Source organism: Antennarius striatus, chromosome 9 (assembly GCF_040054535.1).
Source record: "Antennarius striatus isolate MH-2024 chromosome 9, ASM4005453v1, whole genome shotgun sequence".
Taxonomy (NCBI): domain Eukaryota; kingdom Metazoa; phylum Chordata; class Actinopteri; order Lophiiformes; family Antennariidae; genus Antennarius; species Antennarius striatus.
Window position 1 is genome coordinate 8,532,640 of NC_090784.1, and position 12,767 is coordinate 8,545,406.

At 37.4% G+C, this 12,767-nt stretch overlaps 1 protein-coding gene across 1 annotated transcript in view; it reads left to right on the forward strand.

Annotated features, from left to right (window-relative positions):
- The window catches only part of LOC137601298 (CUB and sushi domain-containing protein 3-like), a 237,255-nt gene that overhangs the window by 129,638 nt on the left and 94,850 nt on the right, over positions 1-12,767 (forward strand). Inside the window, exons 33-37 of the mRNA XM_068323436.1 lie at positions 358-453; positions 820-1,023; positions 7,593-7,717; positions 8,897-8,993; positions 10,330-10,434. Of these exons, the coding sequence (XP_068179537.1) occupies positions 358-453; positions 820-1,023; positions 7,593-7,717; positions 8,897-8,993; positions 10,330-10,434 (627 nt within the window). The remainder of the gene's footprint in view (positions 1-357; positions 454-819; positions 1,024-7,592; positions 7,718-8,896; positions 8,994-10,329; positions 10,435-12,767) is intronic.

The window sequence follows — 12,767 nt, forward strand, 5'->3', positions numbered from 1 at the left end:
TAAAATCATAAATCTGATATCCATCTCAAACACTAAGGCTGCACTATTGATATATTACTATATATCTATATCCTATAATTCACTAAAAGCAACATAGGTAAACAAAACATGTCGTACAGTTGTGAAATAATATTGTTCCTCATTAGACTAGCTGTAATGTACAGTTTATAATTTCATGTGGTCACAGTTTTTATCCCCCATACTAATAATGATGGTAATCATTAACTTTATATGCATATCATATGATATGTCACTTTCTGGTGGTTTGTGGTTCAATTATATGTATACTATCTGCAGGCATGCATAAATATCTTCATTAAAAAGAGCTTATAAAATCCCTGAATATTTGTGATTTAGGTGAGACACTCCCTTTGAGCTCAGGAAACAGGATAACACTCAAGTTCACTGCAAATGGAACAGAAACAGCCAAAGGATTTCATTTTGTTTACCAAGGTGAGACAATTTCTAAAATATTTTGACATGAAGACTGTCCATTGAGTGTATTTGCTTGCTTTTGCAAAATAAATACTTTAGCCTCTACTGATCACATAAATAACTGTTGAGCAGAGTCCCATTGCCTGTGGCTGGGCATGGCTGAACAGAGCAGGATGATGGAGTCAAATAGCCTATCCTGGCACAGCAAACAAGGGTGACTAATGACGTGCGAGGAGATTAACAAGGGCTTTACCATTTCTCTCCGCTTCCTTTGACTTGCCATCTCTCATTCTCCCTGTTGTCTCTCTAACTACCTCACCCACCAGCACTCTTTGTCTTTGTTTTTCTTCCTCACATGCTTGCTTCCTCCCCTTTTATCCATAGCTGTCCCCAGGACAAGTGCCATTCAATGTAGCTCAGTCCCTGAGCCCCGGTTTGGGAAGAGGATTGGGAACGACTTTGGCATTGGCATGGCGGTACTGTTTGAATGCAATCCAGGCTACACGCTTCACGGTTCCAATGCCATCAGGTGTGAGGCCGTGCCCAATACTCTGGCCCAGTGGAACGGCACTGTGCCCACATGTGTTGGTAAGCATCCCTATCCTACTACATGCCCCTTCATGCATTTACACACACCGACACACACATGCACACACAGACACAGACACACACACACACACACACACACACACACACACACACACACACACACACACACACACACACACACACACACACACACACACACACACACACACACACACACACACACACACACACACTCTTATCGTAAAAAGATAGAGCTGGGGCAAAATATGTGTTGATGTCGCTTATTTCTAGTCATTACTTATCCTAATGTCTGTCACCCGTTGCAAAGCATCCCCCTATCTCTGGTCACGACAAGAGGAAAAGAAGCAAGAACGAAAAGCAAAGCAAAGTGACACATAAATTTTCTACACAGACAAGGCGTTTCCTGTGCCCTGCCAGATTGATGGCAAAAAATAAACAACATTACAAAGTGAATATGTCCAGCAGCAGGAAATCCTCTGAGTTACTTTATACAGCCCTCATCTCTGATCATAACAATTGCTCAGCATTTCATTAAAGCAGACTTCCAGTGAAATGTGTTTTTAATATGTTGTCATCCCACATGTAATTGAAACTTAATAAGAATTTACTCTCACGGTATGTTATGCAAGTATTGTAATGTAAAATAATGCAAAAATACTTCTTAGTTCTTCTGGTACGTTGTAATAAATATTAACTTCAATTCCACATATACTGTATATCTAATAGTTATCTGAAATAAATGAAAACGTTTTGAACTTAAACATCACATTAGACACTTCTATTCTTTATACAGTACTTATTTGTTTAAGTGACTTTAATCAATGTCTTTATAATAATAAAGTATCAAGCAACAGTGTAAAAACAACCTGACAATGTGAAATATCTGTCTGCTTGTGAATAAGCTTTTGAAATTGAGCCTCCAATACTAGTTTTACAGACCAAACAATCTTTCAGTTCATTATATCCCACCCGTCTGTTCGTCCATCCATCCATCCATCCATCCATCCATCCATCCATCCATCCATCCATCCATCCATCCATCTATCCATCCATTCAGCCATCCATCCATCCATCCATCCATCCATCCATCCATTCAGCCATCCATCCATCCATTCAGCCATCCATCCATTTTCTGTAAACAAGAGGATCACAAGCGAATTTTGACCATGCCTCCAGCTGCTTTTCCACCTTGCAAGTCATGGGTCTGCTTGGCCACACGAGAGACAAACAACCACTCACGTTCACACTCATTCCTATAAACAATTTGGTGTGACCAAGTCACCTGAGCTGCAATATTTCCCTGCAAGTTGAAAATGCTGGTTCACTTTCGGTTTTTCATATTTGACTGCAGCAGGTGGCTGTTCTCAGAGAAAAAGGATCTAAAACCTGTTGAACAGTACTGTACAGTACTCTGCACCAGACAACACCAACCGCGATAATTTTTCATCATACCACAGCATGCAGCAGCTAAGGCACTTCCATCAGGGGTCTGTAGAGTGGAAACACAGAGCTTGAAGAGAGTCACTGGTGTTTTGACCCATCAACTGAAATGACCAGGATCTCATGCAAAAAACAAAACAAAACAAAACAGTATCATAAGTACAAGAAATACAAAAGGAAGAAAAAATGGCTTAATCCTCACAAAATAAGTTGTCCATGCAGAAAATTGTTTTGCTTATCATGAAATCATAAAATAGATTAGTTCAGACAGCGGAATTCATCTCGTTTCTTCAGATCTTGGAAAGCTGCCTATAGAAAATCATGCATATATAACTATACCTGTGTAACCATATCCCACAGTCATACACTTTAACAAAGTTGCATGCCTGCACACAATGTTACCCAAGCTTGTAGACACGCAAAGACACCCACGTGTCTACCTTGTGAAGATAAAGAACAGATGAAGTTGGGTGAAACCTATTGAAGTCAGGTCTTTTGCCAGCCAGCAAAGAGTCCCAGCCATTGAGTGTAGGAGATTTGAAGCCAGGGTTCATTTGAGTTTACTGCCAAGTGGAGAGGGAACGTGCAGTGCAGTGGCACACGCAGTTCCATTTTAAACAAAGTGATTTTTATCTGGAGATTGAATCTGGCTGTAGCATCTCCCCCAGCAGCAGTGTGCTCATCCAGAATGATAGATAAAGTTTCTTGGAAGCTTCAACAAAAACACTATGGTCAATTACTCAAGCACTTTTTATGGGACACCTCATGTAAGGTGGTTGTTTCTGAATATACATTTCCAGCCTCTGGATCATCACGCAACCTTTGTTTTCATTCCAATACCATAAATACAGAGCCAATGAATTGCTGTTGAGTTTTAGCGGCACGGCAGTCTGTTGTGATTTAATTAACCTTGCTTGGTTGCATGCATAATTTTTTGATGACTACTTTCTGGAATATTATTGAAAATAGTCTGCTTGAAAAAACATGCATTTTTCCCACCTTTCACAGAACACATACTAGTTTTTTTATTGCCATGTAAATTTTTTGAAATTTCTTTGCTTTTGTCCCCAACTAACTACTGTTACGAACATGTTTTTTTTACAGAGAACAATAAAAGTAAAGGTAAATATTTCGAGATGAGCATCACAGCTAAACCCCACACACACAAAACACATATCTGACTGGAGAGCAGCATTACTGCCTGATATCATAGAAGATCACAGATTGTAATAATTCAATTCACTGTTGGGTTAAACATTAATACAAGTAAACAGCGCTGCTTCTTTTTATTATTATTTTTGTATGGCAGCCTCCCAAGACCAATTATAGCATCTTAGTCTGGGATTGTGTGATGACACCAGGCCAGCTTTCTTCTCTGGAGCAGGACAAAGAGTTCTTGAGGTCACCCTACTTAAGTTTTTAGAGTGAAAATGCATATTACTGCCAGTTTGAAAAAGTTTATTTTGGTTAGTTAATTTGGAATTAATTTACAGGACCTCTAGAGCCACATTTAAACAATAATAATAATAAAAACACAAACATGACATAACAAAATGCCACGGATAAAAAGTCATTTGTATTTTGTAATTTTTCTATCATTGTACTTTAATGATGTTTGTTTCTCACCATTTCTTTTTGTCCACATTCAGTTCCAATTAAAATGTTGTTCATAGGCCTAGCAAGAGCTGAGTTTTGTCACTTACCTTGAAAAATTAGGGAGGCTGTCCATCTTCTGCACAATTATTGCATCAAGGCTTTATGTTTGCACTGAGAGTCAAACTAAAAAGAAAGGTCAGACAACATTTAGAAAATATAATTGCTATGTGCGGTTATATCAAATAAATATCTGAACCACTGTTTAATAGTCGTAAGACTTCATTGTCTAACAATATGAAATTTAAAGTTGCCATGAATTCCCTGCTTATCTGAGGGAACATAATGGTGTCTTACAATGTGTGTAGTCCCAGCGCTCCTCTGTCTGTGCTAACTCTGACATATGAGCCTGCCTCTGATTGAGATCAGTGTTGAGCATTCGAGAGTGTCATGATTTCTAATCTTGCTCACGCAATTGGATTAACTGACATCTCAGGGGATTCCAAGGAGCTGTTAAATTATACTGAAATACTAGTTCTTACTCTTGAAGGGGTCTGTGGCTTGTTGTCAACACCCGGCACCAGAAGAACTGATGATGAACTGATAAAATGATATGATCCAGAATGATTCAGAATTTCCTAAAACAGGTAGTCTTCAACTTATGAACATCTGACTTAGGAACATTCAGAGATACGAACACAGTGCCGCCATATCCGACAATGCCGCAATCACGTCTCCAACTCATCTCCCCCTTTTGTTGTTTGTTGTTGTCATTGGGTCAGGCTTTCTACCTTGAATACTTTATAGTTCATCATGGATGGTAAAGCACAGGCTAGTGATAATAGTGATATCGGTGATGATCTCTCTGATGACAACTCTGCTTCTCTCTGAAAATAATTGCCCCCTCTTTCTCCTTGTTCTTTGCTCTAAAGCTATATGCTACAGTATCAAACAATAAATCTTCAACATCAACAGCTGACTCTTACTCCTGTTATTGGATGCTCTTAAAACGTCTCATTCTTATTCTTCTCCTCAGGGATTGAATTATAAAGAGCAAAATTGTGTGAATTACAAGTGACGCTTAGCTGTAGATATTGTAACTATATCTACAATTTATTGTACAAAAACAAAAAAGTGCTTTTAAGGATTTTCTGCTGATCTTAAGAGTCCGATATTTGCAGTGGATAGAGATTAGTTCAATTGCTGTTTGTGCTGTTTTTATGTTGCCCCTGTAGAAGCTAAATGATGTAGAAACCATGTTCTGATGGTTCCTACATCACAACGCAGAACTCTGAATGTTTCGCTATTTGATGTTAATTATTGTCTGAGTTAACTGAGAAATTTAATCGAAATAAAACAGAATGATCAAAAATATAGTGGCCTGTCGGAAGTAACTCCGTAGAATAACTCAGTGGCTTAAAGCTTGGCTTAGCCTCAACATCCCCGAGGAAAATAATAATTCAGCAGACATGTAGAGATGTACATCATGGTACTACAGTATTTGTTTTTGTTTTGTTTATGTGTTGTTTTTTATGTCCTGCTATTGTTTCTGGTAAGTTTTAGGATATAGTACTTTTGAATTTAGAGTAGTAATGTAATTTAAATGACCCCAAGTGGCAATTACAGGTTAATATTAATAAATAACGACTTAAAAACAATTCAACTTGTGGACAACCTCTCGGAATCAATTGTGTTTGTAGGTTGAGGACTACCTGTATTCTCTTATTCCTAAACTGAATTATTTTTAAAATAATAGTTAAAAAACTGAAATTTGAAATTAATTTGAAATTAATTGAGATATGATGAAAAATGATTTGCTACTTTAATGTGTATTTACTGCTTTGATGCCATATATCACTTGCTTTTGCTTGTAATTTTGTAAAAGATTTTCTTAGAGTCAGACTGTTACTCACAGTAATGATCATTGAATATTCTTTAGCTTAATAGTAAAAGCCTGTATGAATGTCCATTGATATAAAATTCTCAGTAGAATACTTAAGACATTGTAGTTTTTGTGATGTTTTTGTTCACTATTTATTTCACCCACTTTCCCTACGAGTTTGCTCTGTTCTTTTTTGTACACTATTTACATTCATATGCCATTGACTTGTCTTTTCCAACAATATCTTGTTCTTCATTGTGTGAAAATTATGTATTATTCAACAATAATGTGTAGTCCCTCTTGAACACTAAAATAAAAAATAAAATAAAGTAAAATGAAATACAGTGCGCCCTCGCGCATTCGCACATCAAAGCTCACGACTTCATCTTGTTGCAGCAGTCACGTGATACCGTACAGGCATTCTATTGGCTGATGGCATCCAGAAGTGTGTTCGGTTCCGTGAGTGTCAGAAACAAAAGTGCTTTAAACAGTCGATAAGAGTGTGGGAAAAGGTAATATAGATAGAAGGTGGTTTAATATCATTATGAGAAGGGCTTATAAATGTTTAAATTACCATAAATAATAAGATAAATATTTTTTCACTCAATCTTGGAAATCGTTAATCGCGTTTGGTTCCTGGAAAGTATTAAGTGCAAAGAATGAGGGCACACTGGACAATCTTTTATGCGAAAGAAATTATAAAGCAACTTTTCCAGTCTGCTGCCTTTAGAGTGACAACACATTTCTGGATTTGGATTGAAACATAGAATATCTGTCATTAAAGAAATGATTTTTTACTAGATTGCTGACAGCAGAGAAATACATGCCAATAGAGGAAAGCAACAATGAAGAACACACACTTGAATTAGATCTATTCTTGAGAGGGTGTAAAAGACTTTGCTGAGCAAAATCCAATAAGCCTTATAAGACTTTTCGTGTTGCTGTTATAGCCTAGAACCACATTTCAAAAGGGAGGAAAAGACTTTTGTTCTGTGTTTTGTTGTGTGTGGTAAACCAAAGCCTTCTGGCATGCAGGTTTGGGTTGCCACAATTCTTAATGGACAAAGTGTGAAGCCAAGCACTGTCTGGAACATAGCTAACTGGAAACAAGGCCAAATGGCACGTGTAACAAAATCATAGCAGTTATTGCCCTTCTTTCATTTTGACTTGCACCCATGGTCAAATATATTAAAGACATTGTTATAACAACCTGGGTAGTGACTCGAGTTCAACTTTCATCTGAGGGCTTAGACTTACTAAATCCATTGCTCATGACACAGGTGGAAACATAGTATGCTTACAGGAGAGTAACATTTACAACTGGCAGATGTGATTTGTGCGCCATGAAAGAGATTTTATTGCACTGTGAGGTTGAATTGTTTACGAGAGGGGAGTGAATGCAACCATGTAAAGCTCCCCTGAGTATTACATGATGTGTCCTGTCAACAAGGATGCATGATCAGGTTCAGAAATAAAGCCTGTTGATGTTATGTAGCATTTTGCATCACACAAAGAGATTTTAGAGATACTTAAAATTGTTGAATTAGAAGGTATTATTAGGTTTGATGATGCTTTTAAAGGAAAGTTTTCTACTTCATCTCTTTGATCCCTGTTGACCTTTGTCATGACAGACTCTTTTTTCTCTCTTCCCAATCTCTCATACTTCATCTAGTTCCCTGTGGAGGCATGCTAAGCAACCGCAGAGGCACTATTCTCTCTCCTGGATACCCTGACCCATACGCTAACTATTTGAACTGTGCCTGGAAAATCTCTGTTCCGGAAGGAGCCGGCATCCAAGTGAGAATACGCAAGATGCAGATCTCACCAGAAACTGTAGTGTCTGTTGAAAATGTGTCTTACTTGAACTGTCTGATTCGTGGACGCTGTATTGCTCAAGGATCTCTCACTCAAAATGATCCAGATTTGATATTGATGTCATAGAAGTAATGACACATTTATTCACACCTCAAATTTAACTGTCCATCAAATATAATCAGCGTCAAGACAGAGGGTTTGCTCAAACTTCCCCCTGCATGGGTCTATAAGTTTAATAATAATAATATTAATATCTCAAATTGAAATGTTTTGATATGATTCTGACACAAGTTTGATTGCCCATCTGTAGCATTTTACTTACTCAAACTGGAATATCGGGGTTTTTAATTCAATTTTTGAATTGATATTGTTAGGATATATTGTTTTATGTAATTACTCAAAAATATACAACTGGCATTTTTTAAATTGTTGTGGGGTAAGAAAAGTAATGAAAAGTAAAGGAAGTTAAATTTTCTCTCTCGTACATTGCCAATGAAGTAAACAGAAAAAGCAAATTACCTAAATAATGCACACTTTTTTTTAACATTGGCCTGATGCTCTGATGAATAAGCAATATACAGTATAATACACTTAATAGTGTATTCATACTGATTTTTTTTTAAAATTACCTATTTAGTTTTTTGTTTTAATTTGAGGTGGGCTTCATTTTAAATGTGTTTTACTGCTGCTCTGGTCTGCAATACAATCAGTGCCCTTCCTGTCAAACCTAAATTCTGTTTTCTCTCAGCACTTTTGTAAGAAACTATAATCATTTCTGATTGCTTGTCTTTCATCTCATCTCTTCCATTTGTGTGTATCCCTCTGAGTTTCATTAGAACCGTTAGCCTCACTCCTCCTGTTCAAAGCACTGTTTACGTGGTTATCCAAGGATTATTATTAAATTGTGATGCATGTACAAATTCACCAAAGCCAGCACTACATGTCCTTCAGTCAACTTCAAGTGTGACATTAATAGGAAGAATAATTGAGATACAGTATGTGGAGGCCACAGGTACACAAACAGGAAGTCCTTGCTTTAAGATTAAATTTAAGATTACATTTTTTGGGGGGATGGAATTTTTCTTTTACATGTAGCCTGATAGTGATGAACTCGTCAGTTTCATTTTTAAATCCATGTACCATCAATTTTCTCTCTTTCAGATTCAAGTTGTGACCTTCGCCACAGAACACAACTGGGACTCGCTGGATTTTTTTGATGGGGTTGATGGCAATGCTCCAAGGCTTGGTAGCTACTCAGGTAAAACTGATACAACTGAATTTCACTTGTCAGCTCCCTCTTGATTTCTTCCAACATTAGACAGATGTGGTGATGGAGCTGTTGACATTTGGCATCTCCTTAGAGAATGCTGTCGAAAAGCCAAAGGAGTCAAAGAAGAAAAAAAATTCTCTGTTACATATTATTCCTGTCAGTACAATGGAGGTCTGTATCATGTCACTCCTTTTTCAGTGTGATATTTTACAAATGTGGTGTTGCCTTGAGGCTCACACTAATGGTAATGGTGCTCTTGCCACATCGTAACTTACTAGAAAAAAGGCCATCACATAATTTTAGATGTTCCCTCAGTGTAATAAAGGAACCAGTGTAACAGAATGACACCTACCTCCATATTGGCTGTGAGTTTTATGAACCTAGTTTTCAAATCTTTCAAGTATTGGATATCTCATTGCAGAGCAAACTCTTAGATATTATAATGGCTCCATAGCACAGCTGTCAATGTGCAGGGTAGTGTGCAGTGTGAAAGGGTTAACACATTTCAATCAGATAACAATCAATTTAATCATGGGCTCAACTGATGAAGTTGATTATGAATATATTCGAATGTATTCATGCAAATTGAAGACGACTCACAGAAGGAAAAGAGGAAAGGATCACAGATTGTGCAATGCTTTCACAAAACAAATTGATATTCAGTTATACAGAACATGCTACATGCTACAAGTTTTTGGTCTCTTGAAAATATTTTTAACTAAAAATGGGCAATAAAAATAGAGAGCATGTGTGATCAATGTCAATATGATACATATGATTCACATTGAGACCATGAATAACTATAATTAAGTTGTAATGGATTTCTCACCTCAATGAAATTTTAATGTGTCTCAAATCACTTTTTTCTCTGGTCACCACAAAAAATCTCACATGAGTAACATAAGTAGATAACAGATTATTTGATATGTATTTTTTTTTCTTCTTTTTTTTTCTTTTACTAAGGATGGCACAAATAACATGTCCTGCCTTTTTTTATTTTTTTAAATACACTCTGCTGTTAATTTATCTGTTTTTTATGAGCATTACAGTCTATAATTAGGTGTCTTATATGAGTCATGGCCTGGTCTTACACCATAGTTCCATTCACACAAGTAAATAAAGACAGTAACTCTTACAAGGTTGTCAAGGTGACGTGGGTTCCTGCCTTTCTGCCTGGCCAATGCATCCAGACTTTCAGCTATGAAAGTCCGGGACTGACTTAACAAGCTACAACAGTGTTATTACTATATCTAAAGTATCTAACTGACTTTAAATTGCTTTAAATCTGGACGAGGTGTGATCTTAACTATGTTGTATATTACAGGTACAACAATTCCCCAACTGCTTAACAGCACCTCCAACAACTTGTACTTGACCTTCCAGTCTGACATCAGTGTATCTGCAGCCGGCTTTCACTTGGAGTACACAGGTATGAGAAGAGATGACCTTTCTCCCTGTTGATTGTAGTTAGATTGAGTCCAACTGCCATTTCCTGAACATTAATTTTTGATCATTTGTCATCTGACTCATGTTGGATATCTTCAAAGTTCCTTTAAATTCTCACATTTTTTTCTTTTTGCTGGTTTGTTATTCACAACACAAAAGCAAGTTTGTCTTACTGAAACGTAACTGTGGCAGACTCCATGTCACTTATTTTAAAGAGAGCATCTAGAACAGTGAAAAAGAACATACAGTATATGGGTGGTAAGACGGGAAAATAGGACTTGTAGTCAACAATGTTAAGATTCAGTATAAGTGAAGAATGTGAATGTGAATGTAAGTAAGAAAGGAAATAAAATCTGCAATAAGAGCTGCCAACATAACCAGGTTAGAGAGCTTGTAGAGCAACTAAAGAATAACACATTGGAAGTAAAACAGGTTTCCACACAATCTTCCACAAGTGTGTTACCAAACAAAAGAGTATGAAATGCTTTGCTTTCACTGTCTTTCATTGCTGTCATTTGTGTCACTCCATAACCATCATGCACCTGTTGAAGATGACATTAGTCACGTTATTCACAGTCAGCACTTCGCTTCCACAATGCCCTCTTCTCTTTCTGGGATATAACTCTAGCTGTGTTTCTCTGTGGGCTCCTTTCTGCACCGACACCCTACAGTGCCACGGCCACTACCTACTGCTGAGAACCACCTCAGTACCATGTCTCACAGGCAGCTCTTTATCTCTGTCTGTCTCACACTTTGGCTCTGCGGAGTTGATAAAGTAAATTCCCTGATACTGTATGCAAATAAGACTCAGGCCAAAACAGAGCTGACCATTTTCTGTCTTTTTTACTGTTAGTATAGCGCTTGCAGCAAAATTCAGTTTCTGATAGATTTAGTGAAATTACAGTAATCCTTTCTTTTGTCCTCCAGTTGGTTCAAAACATATTTGTAGCCTGTGGTTGTTTTAAATTGTCCATTTATGCTTTATACTACCCAGAATGTAGCTGTTCATTTATGCTGTAAATGCTCAGCACAGTGGGAAGACAATGGACAGAAGGGTTGTCAGCCCATCAACCATCTGTTTTAAAATGTTTCCTGACAGTGATTGTTGTAGTCCTTTGAGACCAGTCATAGAAATCCTACCCTTGTCACTACAACTTCATAAGAATGAACTGTTTAAGCAGCTCTTCGAAGGCAGATGGATATTATAATGGAAAACAAATTTGGCATGTTCTCACAGGAAATGTTGTGTCTTGCATCCCGAGTAATGTCTCACACTGGACTTCAAAGATGTTGTTTGCAGAAATCTACTGTATATTATTCCTCACATGAACTGCATAGAGCAATAGTGAGTAGAAAAAATTAATAGATTACAATTTGGAAATAAACCCAGCATTCACATCTGTTCTAACATTTCTCGGTGGGATGAAACAGAAATGAATGGTGTACTTATATGATCATATCAAAATATATATACTGAACAAAGATGATATCACATTTGTGGTGGTAGATTTGATATCTGTGTGGAATGGACCTATTAAACTATCATCTGCTGTGACAAAGTTGCTGTGGCCACATTTCTAATTTGTCAGGGTTTGTTTGTAGTCTAAATCAAGAAATATGCATATATTGGTATATGGCAACAATTTTTAATGATGGAGGGAGGATAGATGGCTGAGGTTATGAAATGTAGCAAAGACATAGATGTATGTATTGCCTGAATAACAATTGTAGTCATGGCTCAATATCAGCTGAATAAATGACCCAGAGCATACACAACAAGGAGATTGATCCAAGGACTGACCTCTGATTGACTCCATATAGCAGCAGAGGGCTGAAGACATATGGTTGTTGACACAAACATGGACATGTCTATCCGTCAAAACTAGCTTAAAGCTGCAACAGCAATTCATTTATGTTATGTTATGCATATTATATTATTATTAAGTTATTATGACCCTCTACCAATTTCACTCAAAATAGAGTATGGAATTGGTTTAAAATATTCTAAATGGGTTTTATTGAAAGGGGGTTTTAAGAGTGACTGGTGACTAGTGATTAAAAATATTCATTAATGGACCTGTGCGATTCCAGGTTCAAGTCCTGCTCTGTGCAGAGTTTGCATGTTCTCCCCGTGTCTGCGTGGGTTCTCTCCAGATTCTCTGGCTTCCTACCACCTTCAAAAACATGCGCTTCAGGTTAATTGGCCGGTCCCAAATTGGTATGAGTGTGTGCGTGTTTGTCTGCATCTGTGTGGCTCTGCAGTGCACTGGCATTGCGTCCACTGAGTTTCCTCCGCCTCACGCCCTCAGTCAGCTG